The following is a 22,025-nucleotide window of genomic DNA, read 5'->3' as shown; positions in this document are numbered from 1 at the left end:
TGATGGAAATGTAAGACAATAGGTTTGCATCCGTTAAATGTATCCCTTTTTTTTTAGATGATGCTTTAAAATCTTCATTTAAAAAAAAGAAATATGTTCCACAAAAACACACTTGTTAAAAAAAATTAAAAAAAAAACTGACACATAGGAAAGTATGCACATCCATCAAACATATACACAAAAAAAAAAACTTAAAAATATCCACAAAATCTAATACTTTTTTTTTTTACTTTATAAACGTATCCACCTGACATACAGCAAAAACTAGATGTGAACAGCCCCAAACGCTGAAAGTCCTGAAATCTGCTTTATTACACTGATAGCATTATGTCAGTGTAAGGCCTCATGCACACAAACATTGTTTGGGTCCTTTTTTGCGTATCGGATGCGGACCCGTTCACTTCAAGGGGCTGCAAAAGATGCGGACAGCACTCCCTCTGCTGTTCAAATCTGTTGCTCCGTTCCGTGACCCGCAAAAAAAAAAAAAAAAAAGTCCTATTCTTGTCCGTTTTGCAAGAATAGGACATTTCTATTATGAGCGCCCATTCCATTCCGCAAATTGCCGAAAACACAAAAGGTGGCATCCGTGTTTTGCAGATCCGCAATTTGCAGACTGCAAAACACAGCACGGTCGTGTGCATGAGGCCTAATTCAGTAGATTTCAGGACCCTCAGGGTCACACAGCATTATAAAACACTATAAGGCCACGTTCACATTTCTGTGTCCGTTTAATGTCAGTGGAAATTTTTTTAAAATAAATCAATCAATGTTTCTTCTGTGAAGATGAAGGATACGTGTTTGGTCGTCGTGTCTATTTTTTACCCCTCAGTGTGCCATCCATACTCCACAGACGCCGCTCAGCTGAAAATTAATTTTCAAAGCATCTCCTATTAGTGGTCAATGAAAAACTGACGCAACACAGATGGCACCCATGATGTGCCTGTGATTTTAGCGGACCCATAGACTATAATCGGAGTGTTTGGACCACATCACAGATCAAAGTAGTGCATGGGTCCATGATTTTATTTTTTTTTCCTCTGACCCATGGTCGTTAAAAAAAATATAAAAAAATAAGTACTGATGTGTGAACAGACACATTGAAATGAATGGGTACGTGTGCTGTCTATACATAATATGGACAGAACACATCAGTGAAAAATGGAGATGTGAATGAGGCCTAATGCTGTGCAATCCTGTCAGACGAGTGGAGGACAGAAAGGGATTTCACACTGACAACCGTGGCGAGTTCCTTTTATTCAACTTGTGTGTGTGTCGTGCCTAAGGCATATCTGTCTTCCTAGTACAGTAATAACTGAAGATGGGCTGGGTGCTGCTGCACTCACTGCACCTTCACAGTGTACAATATATTGAGCCAGGTACTGTAGATATAAAAATACATAGAATAGTCACATCGGTTGTTAAAGGGGTTCTCCGGGAAGTAAGAAAATGAAAATACCTTAATATTACTTAATTATAAATATATTCCCAAATACCTATCATTAGCTATAATACTGTAGTTAGTTTTGTCTAGGGAGCAATCATTAGGAGAAATAAAATGGCCACCGTCCTATTGGTACACACAAAACCCGTCCTAATCACACAGCAGGATAAGTTATTTCACAGCACTGAGGTAAAGAGCTGCCTCATCCTCCTCTCTGCTCTATTGTCCGAGAGTATGATCCTAAATACAGCTGATAAGATCTTCAGCTGTAACTCTGTAGGAATGGAGTTCATTAGGAGACCTGAAGTACAGAGAGGACAGACTGTGGTGATGGAGACTGCATACTAGTGCTGCTACTCATTACCCCCACCCTCCTCTCTCCTCATCAACTGTATTCAGGATCATACCTGAGAGGAAGAGGAAGAGGAAGAAGAGGAAGAAGGAGGAAGAGGAAGAGGAGGATGATGAGGCAGCTCTTTACCTCAGTGTTGTGAAGTAACTTGTCCTGCTGTGTGATTAGGACAGGTTCTGTGTGTACTAATAGGACGGCGGACATTTTATTTCTCCTGATAGCTCCCTAGACAAAAAGAGCCATGATAACTGATGAAAGGTATTTGGGAATTTATAATAAAGTAATACAACTATTTTCATAATTTCCAGAGGACCCCTTTAATGTGATGGAAGCAGAGCTTTACAGGACACAAGTAGTTGTGATATTTGTGCTACTTGGAACCAATGTTTGTTACTTGCTAAATATTTAGGGAGACTTAAAAAAAGCAAGTGGGACCAATATTACTCAGAATTTCTTCAACTAAAAGTAGAATTAACCAAAATACAGATAAAAGGTCAGGCTGAAAGGAAGCTTTTATGCTGGAAAGCGTCCGGATCACCGTTGGATCCCATTGTAGTCAACTGAGATCCGGCAGTGTTTGGCCACATCTGCCAGACCAGAGTAATGTAGTTTATGCCACATATGTGAACATAGTCTTAGATAATCATTGTAGAAAATATTAAAAATATGAAGGTTCTCTCTTTGAAGCCCAGTATAAACAAAATTTGACATTTTAAGCTAATATCACACCATTTGTTCTTTCAAAGGCCGACATTTAGCAAAAAAATAAAAAATTCACCAAGACCTTTCAAAACTTCCAATTAATTTGTTAAGCAGCCCAAAAAGGTTCTAACTCTTAGTCAGGGACATTTTTACAAAACAAACTCTGTTCTTCCTACTCTGCTAATATCACAGTTTAGTAGATCTTGAATAACAAAGGAAGAAGCTTTAATTCAAACAGCCATTATAAAAAAAAAAAAAAAGGGACTGCTGTCAGAAGATGTATCAGTGGGGGGGCACCAATACCTAGAACAAAGTGGCTGCACGCTCTTCACAGCACAATGGGCTAGATTTATCACGTGTAGTATTTTAAGTTAGTCTTGCTGGAGGTCTTAACATAAATGTGGCACATCTTTAGGCCTGTTTCCGACGAGCATATCCTGTGTGGAAATCACGCTCAGTGTATTAGCACAATTCCACATTAAGGACACTGCTCGTTTCGCAGGAGGGCATGGCACTATAATGATTTATAATGCTGTGTGTCTCTGCATGACCTTACTCCTACAGAATTACACTGATGGGGCAAGCACCCATCCTGAACTCCTAGCACTGACCGGGTCACATAGCATTATATTGATCTAGGATGCTATGTAACCCCTACAGTTCTGGAATGTATTGTATAAAGCCTCATGTATTTTCTTTCCGTGTCTATTCCGTTTTTGCGGACCATATACGGAACCATTCATTTCAATAGTTCCACAAAAATAAAGGAAGTTACTCTGTGTGCATTCCATTTCCGTATGTCCGTATTTCTGTTCCACACAAAAAAAGAAAAATATAGACCATGTCCTATTATTGTCCGCATTACATATAATGATAGTACTGTTCCATTAGGGGCCAGCTGTTCCGTTAAATACGGAATGCACATGGACGTCATCTATATTTTTTGTGGATATGTTTTTTGCAGGCCGCAAAATACATACGGTCGTGTGCATGAGCCCTAACACTGACATAATGCTGCCAGTGTTATCTAATACATTCCAGAACTGTAAGGGTTACATAGCATTATAAATTACTGTCATGCTATGCGACCTGGTCAGTGCTGGGAGTTGAGGACGGGAGCTGGTGCAGACTCCCGTCCTTTACCAAATGTGGGGTTGTAGGCTGGAATGGCTTATAGTGGTGTACCCGCAGCTGTAAAGGTAGAAGTGCCTGCTGATTTCTACATACAGTGCTCTAATTCCTCAGAATTGTGCAGCAGGGCAAAGCATGACTGATCATCTCCACTCTGTCCACCTGAGCTTTCTTTCCCCTATCGCACTGATGCCCCAGAATTCTGCTTATAAAACGGATAGCACAGCTGCTGTGCACGTTACATGCCTGTTTGTGTTGCAACTGCTGACATTTAAGAGACTGTGATGTTTAATTTTTCCTAAAAAGGCAACAGAGAGGCCCCAACTGAATGTGTCGCTTCATTTAGAAGATCTCTTTACATCTAGAATGAAATGGGGTGAGAACAGCAGATAAGACATTATCTACATCAGCTGCAAAAACTGTGTGAGCCCTTCAAAGAGCAGACGCACAGAAAAACAACGGTGAAACTTCTTCACATATTGTCAGTTTACATTAAAGTGCACCTCCGAGTATAAGTTACTTTCAGTAAATCAATAGCACAAGTGAAACTTTGTAAAACAACTTTCTCTCACCACCTATCAGGCTCCTTCCAAACTACCCCCACAGCCTCCTAAAATCTTCAGGGAGTCTTAACAAGGTGAAGGCTCATGCACACGACCGTATGTATTTTGGGGTCTGCAAAACAATATGGATGACGTCCGTGTGCATTTTCCATATTTTGCAGAATGGAACAGCTGGCCCCTAATAGAACAGTCCTATCCTTGTCCGTAATGCGGACAATAATAGGACATGTTCCGTTCTGCCCCAAAAAAATAAAAATAAATGAACTACGGACATATGGAAACAGAATGCACACGGAGTAACTTCCATTTTTATTTTGCGGACCGTATACAGAACCATTCATTTCAATGGGTCCTGCAAAATAATGTAACGGACATTGACAGAAAATACATTTGTGTGCATGAGCCCCAAAAGTGGAGAAGGAGGCATTTTTCTCAGTGATAAATTACAAGATTTCTTATCTTCATTTGTGCAATTGTTGTAGTCATGTGAAACTAATTTAAAATCGGTTTCTATGAGGAGGTAAGTAAGACTTGACCATGGCGAATCAATGGATCTCGACTTCTCCAAAGCATTTGATACTGTACCACGAAAAAAACTCTAGTGTGAAAGTACCTTTGTTTTCCGGCACTGAGTTCCGTCCTAGGGGCTCAATACCGGAAAAGAACTGATCAGTTTTATCCTAATGCATTCTGAATGGAGAGCAATCCGTTCAGGATGCATCAGTTCAGTCCCTCTTACGTTTTTTGGCCGGAGAAAATACTGCAGCATGCCACAGTTTTCTCTCCGGCCAAAAATCCTGAACACTTGCCGGAATGCCATTTCCATTAAAATGTATTAATGCTGGATCCGGTTTCCGGATCTGTGTATGTGCAGACCTTTAAAAATCAAAAAACAAAAATAAAATACATTTGTCAAACGGATCTGGATTGCCGGATCAGACAGGCAGTTCTGGCGACAGAACTGCCTGCCGGAATCCTCGGCCGCAAGTGTGAAAGTACCCTTAAAAGGTTAGCACATAAAATGAGAATGCTTGGACTCGGGGAATGTGTGTGTATGTGGGTAAGTTACTGGCTCAGTGATAGAAAACAGAGGGTGGCTATTAACGGTACACACTCAGATTGGGTCACTGTCACTAGTGGGGTACCTCAGGGGGTCAGTATTGGGCCCTATTCTCTGCCATATATGTACTAATGATCTTATAGAAGGCTTGCAATACCTTTCAAATTTTCTATTGATGAAGCCATGTGAGAACTTTGTGTGGAGAAGCACCATTTTGGGGTCCATTAAAACCTTTTATGCCATTTTTGGGACCTGGCATGTTCACAAAAACAAAACAGCAATTCTAAAAGGTTTTCCCTTTCACCCACAGCATTCACTCTGCGGTTTGCAATTTTAACTTTAGGCCGAATGCACACGGCCGTGTTCTGCGGCCGGTGGTAGGCCGGGCTGGATTCCTGTTCAGAGCAATAGCGCACGGTGTCATTGGTTGCTATGACGCCGTGCACTTCATGCCGCCGCTGTACAGTAATACACTTTTTAATTTTATTTATTCTGTTTTGTGCAAGGCAGGACAATGAACCTGTAATGATCAGCATGTAGTTCAATATTACTAGAAAAATGACTTACCTCCGTATTGCATGGCTGGCGTTTGCTTTAATTGCTGCTCCGTTTTCAATGTCTCTTGACAGCATGGCAGCTGCTTGAAAATCCAACACTGAGCAGGAGCACGGACATCGTGCTTGAACTACACTGATGCTACTGAACTACTGTTCGAAGTATGACACTTAAGGTCCATTCACACGTCCACAAAACACGGACAGCGGCAATGTGCGTTCCGCGGCACAATTGCGGACAAGAATAGGACATGTGCTACCCGCAATTCTGTGTCCGGGTAGCACATCGTTCTGCCCATAGAAATGAATGGGTTTGTGGAACGAAATTGCGGACGTGTGAATGGACCCTTACTGGCAATCTCTCCACTATCTCCAGCTATGAAAAAGCTCTATACAGCAAAGCTGCTCATGTGGCGCCAAACCAGTTAAGACCATTCATTCATTTGAAATAGAGGGCAAACAATTTTGACATGTCTTTCTAAACTCTAAAATTTCAGCACTATGTCAAGTAAATTATTGTATTTTTCGCCCTATAAAAGACGCACCTAGGTTTTTGAGGAGGAAAAGAAAAAGAAAAATACACACTTTTGGGGTTAAAAAAAAAAGTGCGTCTTATGGGGCGAAAAATACAGTAATTTACTTGGCAGCTGTATTATATATGTTGATGTTAAAAAAAAAAAAAAAAAAAAAAAAAAAAAAAAAACACAACACAAGACATGCTTTTATGTACATGTTAAGTTTGAAACAAAGAGGTCCCAAAACTACTACATTAAGGAGTATTCCAGGGACAACTTTAACAGCTAGGTCAGTGTCAGTTTTGTTAACTCAGTACTCACTTTACTTATTCTGCGCTGTTGCTGTTCACATGCTGCTCTAATCTCTGCTCCTCGCCACTTCCTGTTCTCATGAGTGACACTGGAAATGGCTTGGACTGCCCACTAATTAAGTCACTGGTTGATGTCTGTGCCCAGTGGTTAGCGAAGAGGGTAGTCCAAGCTATTTCTGGTGTACAGAGTCTGAGAACATGAAGTGGAGGAAAGGAGCTGGGGCAAAACAGCAGGTGAGAATTGATAGTTTATCATTTCATCCCAATCTAACAATTTAACCACCACTGATTTCAGCAACCTGTCTGCTCTCATGACTGGCACATTCTAACTGCCTGTAACAGTTGCCTGCGAATGGTTTGGCTTATATCCTTAGTTATGTTGCAGGTCCTGCTATAAAAGGTTAGACAATAAGGCTACATGCACACAAACGTTTTGTTTCCGTGTCCGTTCCGTTTTTTTTTCATATAGGATGCGGACCCATTCATTTGATTGGGTCCGCAAAAAATGCGGACAGCACACCGTGTGCTATCCGCATCAGTATGTCTGTTCCGTAGCCCTGCCCAAAAAAAATAGAACATGTCCTATTCTTGTCCGTTTTAGGCATTGTTAAAATGGACCCGCACAACTAATGAAGGGGAACTTCACTTAAAATTTTACGAAAAGTATGGAAAGCCAACAAAATAGTCTTAAAGTTGGCCATACACATTAGATGCAAGTTAAACAAACCCTCCGACTACAGTGGGAATATACGACTAATGTCTAAAATATACTCCAAAATTCCCCCCAGTTGCAGGGTTCAGGGGAAAGAACTACTGGACTGTAGAGTTTCAAGCAGGCCGATCCTGTGTACCCATGGGAGATAGACATTAAAGGGGTTGTCACTTCAGCAACTACCATATATCATGTAGATAATGTTAAAGGGGTATTCCCATCTGAGACCTACACCAAGATCAGAGCAGGGAATTTGGTGACTGGAGTACCACGAGTTACCCCGGGTCCGGCCACCACCAATCGCTCCCCACATTAGTACGAAATAGGAGCACACTGCGCTTGCGCCACCACTGCTCCCATTCATTTCTATGGGGCCGACGGAAATAGCCATCCACAACTTTTGGTGCGGGTCCCGCACCTATCAGACAATGGGGGCATAGCCTAGCGATATGCCTCCATTGTCTGAGATGGGAAAATCCCTTTAATACAAGCCACTCACTAATGTATTATTACCCATATTGCTTCCTTTGCTGGCTAGAATAAAAATTTTCCCATCACATTATATACGTCTTGTTTCCATGGTTATGACCACCCTGCAACCCTTATTAGCATGGCTCTGCTTGCATACTATAAAAACGCACCAGCCTATGTGAGCTCCCACGATCACCAGCATTTTTTTCTAAAGTGTGCAAGAGTGACCACCACTGATGGATTGCATGGTGGTAGTAACCACAGAAATGAGCAGTGTATAATTTGATGGCAAAATTAATCCAGCCAGCAAAGGAAGCAATATGAGTAATACATTAGTATATGGCTTGTATTAACTTTCTCTACATGATAAATGCCACTTGCCGAAGTAACAAAACCCCTTTAACGAAGGCAGTTCTGGCATTGACTTATTCCCATGTCTCCATGGAGAACACATGTACGATAGAGAGAAGTAGCTGTAGGCCGACAGTTATCTAAAGTGTATGGACACCTAAACATAGAAAAGGCAGTCCTGTTCATACACTACAACCGGAGTAGGTTATACACAGATGTAAAAGAGGAATGCAATTTGTTGCCGCTTAATAGAAGAAAGCTCACGAACCACAGACATGGATGTTAAGTCTTTGGCTTCGTTGCACAGTAGCATACATTGGTAAAGTGGGCAATCTTGGAGTGGTCAACAGGAAAAAGAAAATAGGCTGTCCAGACTTTTTAAGTGATGGCTTAACCTCAGGATAAGCTTACAAGTCAATGGGGGCAGTGCTGCAGTAACAAGCACTGGCGACTACAACCCAGATGGCGCAGTGTAGTCCCAGTGCCAACTTTCAGTAACAAAGCTACACAACTAATGACGGCCTGTCATTACAATAAACAAAAAAAGCTGGACAAATCCTTTAAAAGGTTCAGAATACAAAATGGTTTACAAGCAAATACCTCTTACTTCCATAATCCCTTATTAAAATGGTCACTGACAGGCAATGATGGCATAGTGTTTGTTTTCAGTGGATTCTGCGTAATCTGTCTATTATAGTCAGTCATGCGACCTCTGGGGAAAGCCATACGAAGAGGACAGGAGTTTTCTTACTGCAAGTGTCACTTTGTTTTAGCAATCAGTGCAGTTCACATACACCATCAATGCCCAGAGACAAGCCCTCCCCTTAAAGGCTGAATTTTACTTTTAAACTTAAAAAGGCATTGCTGTTACACCTAGAGGACCTCTGCACTTTGATAGGGCCAGGTGTGATCACGGTTAGCACTGCCTGCCCTATCAAAGTGCAGAGGGTGTGACAGTTGCAGAGAGAGCAGAGTCTCGGTGTAATGGCAACGCCCCCGTTGCTCCTGGAGGATCAGTTGCATATATTAAAACTTCATTTTTCTTAGCAATGCGGGCACCTATGAACATGGGGGCAACACAGATGCCTTCAGCTGCCAAGTGCACATGTAACAGGTCAGCCAGGGTCATAGGGACAACTCTGCTGACAGGTGCCCTTTAATTTACTTGGATAAAACTGTTGCACAGCACTATGAGGTGGCTGCAGCACTCCGTGAAGAGCTACAGTCACAGTGCAGCTCAGTCAGGCTGGGTTCATATCACCATTTAGTTTTCTATTCTTCTGATTCGTCAGAAGAACAAGGGAAAAAAGTGTGTGGGGGGGATGTACCTGCGTCTTATGGGGTGAATACTAATGATTAGTACTGGAGGACCAGGAAGCGGTGAAGGCTCTGTACTCACAGCTTCCTGGTCCTCGGCTGTTGGCTGTGTGCGCCATTCACAGCACAGCTGGAGGAAGAGCGCTGGCGGTGAGGAGCGGCTGCGTCCAGAAGCAGGAGAGGCAAGTGGTTTATTTTGCGATCTGAGGCTGGGGGCTGCTGAATTATGGCTGGGGGCTGATCACATATGGCATGGAGGACTGATATGAGGCATGTGGGTCTTCTTTATATCGGGCTCTGATCTGAAGTCTTATTAACATTGGGGATCTGATTGGGGCTGTGAGCTGAGGTCTGATTTACATGGGGGGGGGGGGGGTCTGATTGCTGATCTGATATCTAATGAAAAATATTTTTTTTTTTATTTGTCCTCCTCTGAAACCTAGGTGTGTCTTATAGGGCGAAAAATACAGTACCTTTACTTGTGGGGTAACCCCCACTGATGCTGCCACCCTGCCTGATTTTTTTTTTTTTTTTTATATCACACGCATCTTGATATTAGTCCAATCATGTGATCTAGCTCTGTATGAAGGAAGTGAGGACCGGAGGACTTAGCCATGCCAGCTCAAAATCTGACAAATGGACCAAGGCTCATTATTTTATGTTAAATGTGGGCGGCTTTACAACAAGAATCAAGATATCAGGTTTTCAACTTGCCAAGGTGGCTTCTTAAAAGGCGAAGCACAGATCTCAATGGATAAGTTACAAGCATAAATTAAAGATAACCCTCCAGTAAAAATGATTACAGGGTTATAAAAAGGTACAAAGTTCCCCAAATTAATAAAAATTTATCAACCCAGGCCCTGTACCAAGCATAAATCACAATGTGTCAGTTTCTGATCTGTGGTTGGTATGGCAGCAGATAGCCAACGATTCTGAACATATGTGAATTCTGAACAATTGCAAAATCATTGAGAGGTTCCCCTAACTCCCATTGGCAACTCACCAATCAAGATCAGCACCAAAAGGGCTCTACCCTCAGAAGCAGCAGGGGGTGACAAACCAGGTTAAATATAAAAAAAGGGTTTTGTTGGAGGAATGGGCATTGTAAGTGACGGTGTAAGGTGGTGTGTTGGTGACACATGTAATCCAAGTTTGCATCCATTAATAGTCAATACATGAAGATAGAAGCTTTACAGTAATCATTGGCTGGGAGAGAAACCAGTGTAATAAACCATGCATGTGCAAACCAGTGTCCGATAAGAACTTCATTTCTCATTGCCTTCACATGCAGGATCCTTACAGGACAGAGTAGTGCGTTTCTAAACAGACACAAAAGCGGCATCGTTAAAGGGGTTGTCATGTCCACAACTGGCATTGATTATGTAGAATAGTGAATACAAGGCACTTACTAATGTATTGTGATTGTGCATGTTGCCTCCTTTGCTGCCTGGATTTAATTTTCCATCACATTATACGCTGCTCATATCCAGGGGTTACGACCACCACTGCAGTGCAGATATGAGGTGGCCGGGACAGTAGCTGCTGCACATGCCTTCCTATGTGCAATCCCACGGTCCCGCCCGGCGCTTTTTCCAGTAGTGTGCAAGCACGACCACAGCTGCTGGATTGCAGAGTGGTCATAACCCCTGGATATGAGCAGTGTATAATGTAATGGAAAAATTAATCCAGCCAGCAAATGAAGCAATATGGACGATCACAATACATTAGTAAGTGCCTTGTATTAGCTTTCGCTACATGATAAATGCCATTTGCAGTAGCAGTGAGACAATCCATTTAAACCGTATACTGCATGCAGGGGGAGATATCCATACTTGGGAAACCCTGCATTCAGGTCAATGTATACAGTGCATTTAATATGGAAAATATGTGTATACAAATATTGTTGTCAGAGGCTTAAATGGGTTGTGCAGTGCTGTAATTTGATGGTCAATCAGCTGTTTGAAGAGGCCATGGTGCCCGTGCAGAGCATTGCGGTCTCTTCACAGTTTAACTGCAAACCGTTTAACTTGTGGTGGCAGTGCAGAGAGACATCTGTCCCATTCAAGTAAACAGGACGAGGAATTGTAACAGCGGTACAGTGTAATTACATGTTAGACGGCATGCAGTTAAAGAGGTTTTTGCGACAGCCTAAGCTCTATCCTCCAATGAGCGCCACGGCCTTCTTACAGCTTACCCTAGGCCAGTGACGTCACGTTCATGAGGCCTTGGCACAGCTCAGTCCCATTCAAGTGAAAGGGGCTGAGCTGTGATACCAAGCACATCCAGTGTACAGGGCTGTGCTTGGTAAGCTGTGAGGAGGCAGTGGTGCTCACCCGATTGGCGAAGTGCCCTCAAATAGGTCATCAGTATAAAAATAAAAAATAAATAAGTCTGAAAACAGTGAAGAAGAGGCAAAGCAAGCAAGAGCAAAGTGGACTCTTCAAACAGCTGATCGGCAGGGAATTGGACCCCCGCCAATCTGATAATGATGGGTCATCAATTTACTTGCACTGCACACCCCCTTTAAACTGCTCCTCCAAGGTAAACCCTATCCGTGCTGTAAGAAACCAGTAAAACTGAATTGGCAAACTATGGGGGAGGAGGGAGATTTATCATAACTGGTGCAAAAGAAAACTGGCTTAAGCTACTTTCACACTTGCGGCAGAGTGATCCGGCAAGCAGTTCAGTCAGAACATATGCAAACTGATGGCATTTGTAAGACTGATCAGGATCAGTGGCGTAGGGATCGCCATAGCAACCATAGCAGTGGCTATGGGGCCCTACGCCACTGGGGGCCCGTCCGGACCGCATAATTTTTTATTAATACAAACACGACACACACAGGCAGGCCCGACCGCCCGCCCACTGGGCGGGGATCGGGCGGTCTGCGGCTCGGGCCTGGCTGGGGGGGAAGGAAGCCAACAGGAAGGAGGCGCTGTAGTAGGAGCAGGCGGGCCCGGGCCAGGGCGCACTGTCTGTCGCACGCACAAGGAAGGAGAACATGAGGTGGAGGGGGCCGGAACGGGGGCGGGGCTAGGCTGGCACCAGCACAGTGCGTGCAGGAAAGATTTCCTCCGGCTCTGCCTCCTAGAGTCCTAGTAACTAGAGGGAGGACTCAGGCGGTGGAGGGGGCAGGGCGGCTGTTGTGGAGGGTCCCGCCAGCCGCACTGGCGCCAGTCAGATTAGGCGCTATGCGGCTGATATATTAATCTGACTGCCCGAAACCAGTCTGGCTGAGCAGAGCAGGCGGCGGCGCAGCTCAGAGCCTCACTCAGAGAAAGTGAGAGAGAGGGGAACCCACCCATGACCTCACAGTCACTCCAGTCCTTAGTCTCAGTGGAGTCAGTGCCTGCCTCACTGCCTGGTCTCCACTCTCCAGTCCAGTGACAGTCTCAGTCCCGCCGTGACACCGTCGGTCGTGCCACTCCAGTCTGTGCCTGGCTGGCACCTGCTGTCTGTGTGACTACAAGTAAGTGATGTGAATATGTGATTCATTGGAACTTAAGGAAGTGAGAGTATTGAGAATTTATGATTTCTGAGATAATCTATATTCTTAAGGGTACTTTCACACTTGCGGCAGGACGGACCCGACAGGCTGTTCACCATGTCGGATCCGTCCTGCGGCTATTTCGCCGTGCCCGCGGACCGCCGCTCCATCCCCAGACTATAATGGGGACGGGGTCGGAGCTCCGGCGGTGCACGGAGAAAGCCGCCGGACTAAAAAGCCTGACATGCAGTCATTTTAGTCCGGCAGCCTTTCTCCATGCACCGCCATGCTGCGTCAGAGCTCTGCCCCCCGTCCCCATTATAGTCAATGGGGACGGAGCGGCGGTCCGCGGGCACGGCGAAATAGCCGCAGGACGGATCCGACACGGTGAACAGCCTGTCTGATCCGTCCTGCCGCAAGTGTGAAACTGCTCATGGCGGTGGGAGATCTAGGATGGGTGGGAGCTCTGGAAGGGGTGGTGGGAGGCCCGATAGATATGTGGGGGGCCCATACATTTTTTTTTGCTATGGGGCCCATGCATTTCTAGCTACGCTCCTGATCAGTCTTAAAAATGCATTGAAATTCCAGAACAGTCTTTCCGGTGTCATCCAGCAAAACGGATCCTGCATTTATTTTTTTCACTTTTTTTCGGAATGCCGGATGCGGCACAGATACATTCCTATGGGAAAAAAATATATATGCTGAATCCAGCATTCAGGCAAGTCTTCAGGGGATATGCCTGATCAGTTCTTTTCCGGCATTGAGCCCTTTTGACAGAACTCTGTGCCGGAAAAGAAAAACGCAAGTGTGAAAGTACCCTTAGATGCCCACAGAAACCAATCAGATTCCATATTCCATTTTTCAGAGCTCCTTTGAAAAATAAAAGGATCAATCTGATTGGTTGTTACGGGCAAATAAGAATGTTTGTATAAATCTCTCCCCCCAAACTTTGATTTCTATTTGACACTTAGGATATTCTAGACCTGTGATGGCTAACCTACAGCACTTGAGCTGTAGTAAAACTATAACTCTCAAGATGTACACTTGCTTGGCTGTTCTCAGAACTCCACAGAAATGAATGGAGCATGCTGGGAGTCATAGTTTCACCACAGCTAGAGTGCCAGAGTGTAGCCATCACTGTTACTAATACAACCAGGACATAATCAGGATTATTATAGAAAAATCTATACATTCCAATAAGGATTTATTTATTTTTTAACTAAATGTTAGTTAATACATTACTGGTTTCTTGATTTTCTGAATGGATTTGTCTTTTAAACTTCTAATACTACATATTAGTGTTATGGCTACACAGCTAAAAAGTGAGGTAAAAGAACTGTTTAACCAAGCAGGGAACATGGAAAAATCTTGGTTGCAATTTTTAATATACGTGAAATGAAAAGGACTCTCTCCCCCGCCCCCCCCCCCCCCCCCATAATCTGCACAAACCTGTATGAAAACTATTAACATATACACACAAGGCTCTGTTCACATAATTTAAAGCATATAGGTTACCAGCCAGCAAAAAGTATTTCCATCCAATCTCAACATTGGATAAGGTACAATAACCCCTCAAAAAAAAAAAAAAAAACAGAAACCTACAATTTTTATTGCAAACAAGTTTTCTCCATTTTGTGGTTTGGAGTAGTGTAGTATCAAGAGGTTCACACAAGAGAAGCAAAAGCAAGTGTGTAAAGAGTGCAGCCGGGAATTTTGTCGGAAAGAAATTCCCTTATTTTATACACAGCGAGTGAGGCGGACGTGCCCGATCGTCCGTGCGAGAAGCAGATTTTGTTGTGAGCGTGATCAAAATTACCCACCGACACAAGAATGCTACAAGCACCAAGAATAAAAGAATGCACTACAAACATAAGCATTTATTCAAATCCAACTTTTAGCAAATGACAAAAACATGGAAAATAGTGCTGTCTAGTGCTTGGCGGAGTTACACAACAGCTTTCAGAAAAGTGTGCCGGACTGCCGGCACCCATGCAGTTATAAAACAAACCTGAAAATACAGACACTGGAAATCTGTCAACGCTTCGCATCCTCTAGTGTAACGGAAGGTGTACAGTAAATCATGTTTCGCTGGGAAAGTTGGATTAATAGCAGGCTGGACAGATAACACTTGGTTCACATTTCAAACAAAATAAGTAAAACAAGTCATGCGGTTAGTGAATATTTCATTCACCCACTACTGAAATATCATGGCCCACTTCCCGTTTAACCCTTCCAACTAGCAGGGAGGTCTATAAAGCACTGCGCTAACGCCACCCCACCCGCAACTTTGAAGGTAAACGCTTAAAAGTGCATACAGAAATGTTCGATATTAAGACGAATACCAAAATATTATACTAAAAAAAATAATAATGTGTATGGTCCTATGAACGTGGTCCCAAATTTGAACTGAGAGTCTATGACAAGTACCAGAAACTCTCCACGAGCTTCTTTAAGTTATGTCTTAGAATACGCACAGACAAGTTCTTTAGATTTCTTCAAAAATGTTCCTGATAATCCACAAATGATGCTTGTTTAGGTTAATATTTCTGATACATGCGTGCGTTGAATCTACTTGTTATCCAAGCGTAGCAGCTGCTCCTTACCATTTATTGTTAAGGACTTTAACTGGCCGTCTTCTTCAACTTCAACGCGCTCCTGACCATTTTCAAGGATCCTATAAAACAGACATGACAGAAACATGACTCAAGAATAGAGGAAACCCTTTTCTATGTATAGTTTATGTCAGTGCACCACACTTCTCATTCCAAGTTTTCCTATATCGAGGTTACACAGAATTAGTACACGTTGTACCGCACTTTTGTCCATATATTTAGTGGCACTACGTGGATGACTACTTATGTGTTTGTTTTTCTGGATTTACGTAAATGACTTTAAGGGGTTGATTCACCAGGAAATATCTTTGTGAAATGTGGTTGGGTCCCAAGATTGACTGTCGCAGGTCCAGCGCTATTGTCAGGGGAAGCTTTTAGTTATCCATTTGCTCTGCACTAGTCACTGCAGGAGAAATGTAGCATTACACCGTGAAACAATGATTTTGCTACTGAGAGAAACCTGCGATTTATACCAAGATGAGCGCTCCTGACACATCTAGATTGTAAGTTATACATGCAAAGCCTATTCAGTTATAGATGTCAGCAGTAAGTATATAAGGCAAGCTGGATATATTTTGATAAAGTGATCTGTTATAGTGCTATCAGTTTTGAAACTTAAGATGGATAAACGCAAATGTGTTAACGATCCAGACAATTTCTGCTACATATGTGGCAAATACACTACTTATGATCAGCGCAAGAATCTGACAGAGTGCGTCTAGCAGCTTGGGATGCATTTGTGCTAGTAGTGCAGAACTTCCTTGGGAACAGACGAGCTGCAAATGCTTACAGCATATGAACAACTTGGCTGCCGAATGTCATTGAAAGAGCATTTCTTACATTCCCATCTTGACTTTTTCCCACCCAATTTGGGACACGCACGTGACGAACATGGAGAGCGGTTCCATAAAGATATTTCTACAATGGAGAATAGGTATCAAGTCTGCCGGAATACCAACATGATGGGAGACTATGGCTGTTTTTTGCAACGGGAAAATATGACCATTTACAAGCGCAAAAGCAGATGCCTGAAGCACTTTTAACAGTACTGGGCCTTGCTCAAGTAAGGGCTCTTTCACACGTGCGTTCTTTTCTTCCGGCATAGAGTTCCGTCGTCGGGGCTGTATGCCGGAAGAATCCTGATCAGTTTTATCCTAATGCATTCTGAATGGAGTGAAATCCGTTCAGGATGCATCAGGATATCGTTAGTTCCGGAACGTTTTTTGGCCGGAGAAAATACCACAGCATGCTGCGCTATTTTGCTCCGGCCGAAAATCCTGAAGACTTGCCGCAAGGCCGGATCCGGAATTAATGCCCATTGAAAGGCATTGATCCGGACTTAAGCTAAACGTCGTTTCGGCGCATTGCCGGATACGACGTTTAGCATCCAGGCAGCCATGGTAACCATTCAGAAAAACCTAAAGTCCTGGCAGCCATGGTAAAGTGTAGTGGGGAGCGGTGGAGCAGTATACTTACCATCCGTGCGGCTCCCGGGGCGCTCCAGAGTGACGTCAGGGCGCCCCACGCGCATGGATGACGTGATCGCATGGCACGTCATCCATGTGCATGGGGCGCTCTGACGTCATTCTGGAACGCCCCGGGAGCCGCACGGACTGCAAGTATACCGATCCCCCACTCCTACTATGGCAACCAGGACTTTAATAGCGTCCTGGCTGCCATAGTAACACTGAAAGCATTTTGAAGACTGATCAGTCTTCAAATGCTTTCAGTACACTTGCGTTTTTCCGGATCCGGCGTGTAATTCCGGCAAGTGGAGTACACGCCGGATCCGGACCACGCAAGTGTGAAAGAGGCCCAAGACAAGTTACATTACTGAAATAAATGAGCTTTGCACAAATTTTTCAAGTGTCATCTGTAAAAAGATAAGGGTGCCAGTGCAGAGCTGTTGATACTTTTAGGCACTAAGCTGCGGTCGAAACTCATTATGACGTTCAACTGTCCCAATAACACATGGAGAGAGGCTGCCTTATTAACTCAACTTTAAGGGCAGCCTAAAACGAGTAAACTAAGCAACACTGACACAATAACCTTTCTAAAAAAACATTTTGGTGCACCTGCTGCCTGACCTGAAGTTGTTTGTTCACCTTACTGCTGCAATGCAATGATGGGATGTTCACCTGGAGGTCAAGGCAGCAGCTGATATTCATCCCTACAGAAAATACTCCCATCCACTGTAGGTGTCTGGAAAGCAGCAAAAAGTCCCCTGCAGCTGCTCAGTACCTGAAGCAGGGCCTCCAGATCAGAGTCTGTGCTGCAGATGGTAAAAGGGGTTAAACTCTGCTGAAGAATCCAGTGGGAGGGAGACATCTAGTAGACAACTCAGCCAGCAGATCAAGCAGTGCAGGGGGCATGGCCAGTCACTCCAACCAGCACAGCCTTCAGTGACGTTCTGTGCGCAGAGGCAGACCTGCTCCTCGTGCAGCACCAGCTTCACAGGTCATGTCACCCCCAGCTAAATGGGAGAGCAGGGCCACTGTGGATGAAGGAATTGAATACCCCCTACACTAGCTTAGTTAGAAACAGAAAAAAAAAGGAGAAAAAAAAACAACTTTAAGACAAATATGTCAGGAGGCGACAGCTCCTCTTTATGCTATTCATGTAAACCTGACAATCCCTTTTAAAGAGAGAGTTTGCCAGCAGTTTTGACCTTGCTAAACTGCTGATAGCACTAGGCAGGGTCTGGGGTCACGAAACAATTTAATACAGAGAACACTTCACAGAAAAGCTCCACCCCGGACACAAGGGGTTGTTCCAAGTTTTAAAGTTATCCCCTAACTGATCAGTGGTGGTCTGACTGCTAGGACACCCAGCGATCCCACTCCTTTGATCTGATGGGGCAGTAAGTCAGGCACATCCTCCACCGCTTCATTCATTCTCTATGGGACCATTGGAAATAGAAGGCTGTATTCGGCAAAATCCAGCAGTCCCATAGAGAATGAATGGCATAGAGCATGATAGGCCTGTTGTTTTATAAGATCTGTGGAACGGAACCCCTATTCTCGAGATCCGTAAGGTGGTCCAGCTGTTAGACAAAGTCAAAAACCTGGCAACGCTTTTACAGGAGCAGAATCTGGAATAAAACCGCCTATTCACTGTATTCCTGAAAATAAAAGCTCTACAAAAGGCATGTTTGTAGCTCTTTCCCCAGCCCCTACCTAGTGCTGTCAGCAGGTCGGCACAACAAAACTACTAAGACTCCATTCAACATTTATTAGGCATTTCCATGCTTTATGAAGAAACAGTTTCACATCATATAATAAATTCCTAAGTGACTCTGGATCAACAGGATAACAGGCTGAACTGGATGGACAGAGGGCCTTTTTTCAGCATATGTAACAATCTTAATATAAAAAAGGAAAACTTCTGGAATAAGAGTGGAAACAGTAACTACTCTAGGTAATGATGTCTACACAAAATATGAAAGCTGGGAAACTCCGTGGAGGCGGCTGCGCTGGACAGCCGCTGTGCTATAGAAATTTTTAGTTTTAGTGTGGATATGGCTTTTATTCTTTAAAAACAAGATTAGTCAATGTTCTGTACAAAAAACCCATAAAGAAAACTGATTGTAACAAAAATAAGGAAATGCCAGTCACGCCCGAGACAGCTGGGTATGACATGTATTGCAGTCACACGTCCTGTCTAACTCGCACATTTTGGGTATTTTTCCATCGCTCTGCTGGATTCTGTAACCGTACATTCTCTGTCAGCCATTAGGACTATTAGCACTTCCTGGTGTGATGTCAGAGCTGTGACATGGGCTTTTACCCAGATGTCTCTCCCTTTATGATTCCCATCCTCTCTCATTTAAAAGGGATTGTCTGTTCCTGACATTGATGAACTATCCTCAGGGTAGGTCATCAATATCACATGGGCGGCTCGGACTCCTGCCACATAGCCGTATGAAGACTTGTTTTTGCGGGACAAGTTGTGCTTTCTAATGGCACAAGTTAATATTGCATAGCACGTAGTGGGAAGCTGGAAAAAATTCCAATTGTGGTGGAATACCACCACAATTATGGGTTTTGTTTTTACAGTGTTCACTATGCAGTAAAACAGACTTGTGCTCTTCATTCTCCGGGTCAGTACGATTATGGCAATACCACATTTTTATAGATTTTTTTGTGCATTTTAATACTGAAAAAAGATAAAAACCTTGAAACCTTTTCATCACCATATTCTGACCCTTATGGCTTTGTAGTTATGTGTACAGAGCTGTGGGGGGGGGGGTCTAATTTTTTGTGGGATAATCTGTACTTTTCTTTGACATCATTTTGGGGGTTTTGTATGACTTTGATCACTTATTTAAATTTTTAACAGGAGTTGACGCGACAAAAACTAAACATCAAGTCGACCATTTTGCCTTTTTTCTGTTTCACCTTACGTGAACAGCTCTCTGTACACAGAAATGGGGGGGGGGGGGAGGTATTATCAGCGACTACAGCACTGACTGTGTATTAGGGATCGACCGATAAGGGTCCATTCACACGTCTGCAATTTCGTTCCGCATTTTGCAGATCCATTCATTTCTATGGGGCAGCACGATGTCCGTGGAATTTTTTCCTGCTTATGTGAAGGGGGATCGCCTTCTCAGCCGCTGGCACTCAGTCTACACTTGATATACAGCGGTGCTGCCCAAATCTTTTAATTCTATTTATATCATTTATTTATATTTTGGGGGGGACGGGAATAGTACTGGCCGCCATGGTGGATTCAAGGAAAGGGAATTAGGGAGCAAAAGAGATCTACCCGAGTGTTTCGTTTGGAAGCAAATAAATCTATTTCGGGATGACCCCATCTTTCAGATATCCTTTGAAAGATCCTCCTGCTCAGGGACCATTCTCCCGGATCTATTCTCTCTCTGCTCAGGTAGTCTGCCACTGTATTTTCGAAATCCTTTCAAGTGGACAGCGGAGAGCAATAAGGTGTTTCTTTCTGCCCAAGAGAAGATTCTTTTTGCCACTTCTCCTAGCAGGCTGGACTTTGTCCCTCCCTGGTGTCTCAGATATGCCACCGTTTTGGTGTTGTCAGACAGGATCTTTAGATGCTGATCTTTTAACAAACTTTCTACTTTTGTTATGGCCTTGAGAACTGCATATAGTTCTCTGAAGTTGGATACATTTCTTTTTATGTCCTCTGGCCAGGTATCCTGAAAAAAAATGGTCTCCTTTTTGGCTCCCAAGCCCTCGAGACTTGCACCCGTTATTACTTGAACCTCTGGATGGTTCCGCCAATCCAGTCCCCTGAGTAGTCTTTTCCTTTGTTTCCACCAGTTGAGATCGGATTTCACACAGACTTTGGTATCCGGATCAGTCTGTCTAGGTCTCCGTCTTCCATTCCCTTCCCTCAGGATCCAGCCCTGGGTTATTCTCGTGTGGCTCTGGCACCAAGGTACTGAAGGCTTCCTAATAAGCTCATAGCTTCCCTGATGGAGCATCTGTGAGATCTCAAACTCCACGACCTTCTTTTTCAGAATCTGTTTTGTCCTGAGGAAGAAAGGTTTTTAGTAAGGTTGAGTCCAGTTTTACCCCTAGGAACCTTATTCTCCTGGATGAAGTGAGTGTGGACTGTTTGTTAATAATCCAACCGAGATGCGTTAGGTTTTCTTCTTCTGTCCTGTCGAGAATCAGAAAGTAGTCGCAGTATGGAATGATCGTTATGCCCTCTCTGCGAAGATAAGCCACCATCTCTACCACGAGTTTTGTAAAAATTCTGGGAGCAGAGGAGATGCAAAATGGAAGAGTGACGTACTGGAAGAGGTGGATCGAACCGTGTGAACCGTAGGTGCTTCCTGATGCGAGGAAGGAGGTTTCGAGGTAAGGGAGTACCGCAGGCCCCAGCATAGGCCGGGACGAGGGTCCTTGTTGCTCCATGGTGTCCAGCCTTAGCCCCTGCCGCGGGAGGACAGCAGGAGATTCCTGTAGGAGACAATCTTGAATAGGATACTTCAACCCTCCCGACAGGAGGGCTCTCTCCACATGTTGGCCCCTGTAGGGGCAGGAAAGCACTGAGGAGGTGGAGGGGTGGGGGGAATTTAAACTCTTCATGTGTTCCTGCCCCTACAGAGGTCAAGGGTCAAATCTCAGGATTTGGTACATTATCGGTATCTAACCTTACCGATATACAGATAATGCTTATGGTAGCGCGCACTAGTATGCATCGGGTGCCGTGAGTGGGGAAGAAGCGCAGCAAACGCTTCTAATACTCACCCTCCCTGGTCTCTATTGATGGGGTCTGCGCTGCACTGTCCTGCCCCCCTACAGAGTCAGGACATAGTGCGCGCACTAGGACCTGACGCTGCGGCAGGTGACAGTGCAGCGCGGGCCGGACAACACAGGGAAGCAAGACGCCAGACCTGGAGATGAAGAGCCACGGCGCAGGAAAGGAGGAGGAGTTTATTTCATTCATCTGAGATCTGATAGGGGTTA

General features: G+C 44.0%; 1 protein-coding gene across 1 annotated transcript in view; it reads right to left on the bottom strand.

The window, feature by feature from the left end:
- DNAJB6 (DnaJ heat shock protein family (Hsp40) member B6) overlaps positions 1–22,025 on the bottom strand; it is a 103,679-nt gene that overhangs the window by 29,903 nt on the left and 51,751 nt on the right. The window contains exon 8 of the mRNA XM_044293329.1: positions 15,571–15,641. Within this exon, the coding sequence (XP_044149264.1) occupies positions 15,571–15,641 (71 nt within the window). The remainder of the gene's footprint in view (positions 1–15,570; positions 15,642–22,025) is intronic.

The sequence above is a fragment of the Bufo gargarizans genome, chromosome 5 (assembly GCF_014858855.1).
Source record: "Bufo gargarizans isolate SCDJY-AF-19 chromosome 5, ASM1485885v1, whole genome shotgun sequence".
Classification (NCBI taxonomy): Eukaryota; Metazoa; Chordata; class Amphibia; order Anura; family Bufonidae; genus Bufo; species Bufo gargarizans.
The sequence above is the reverse complement of the archived record's forward strand: the minus strand, read 5'-3'. Positions and strand labels throughout refer to the sequence as shown.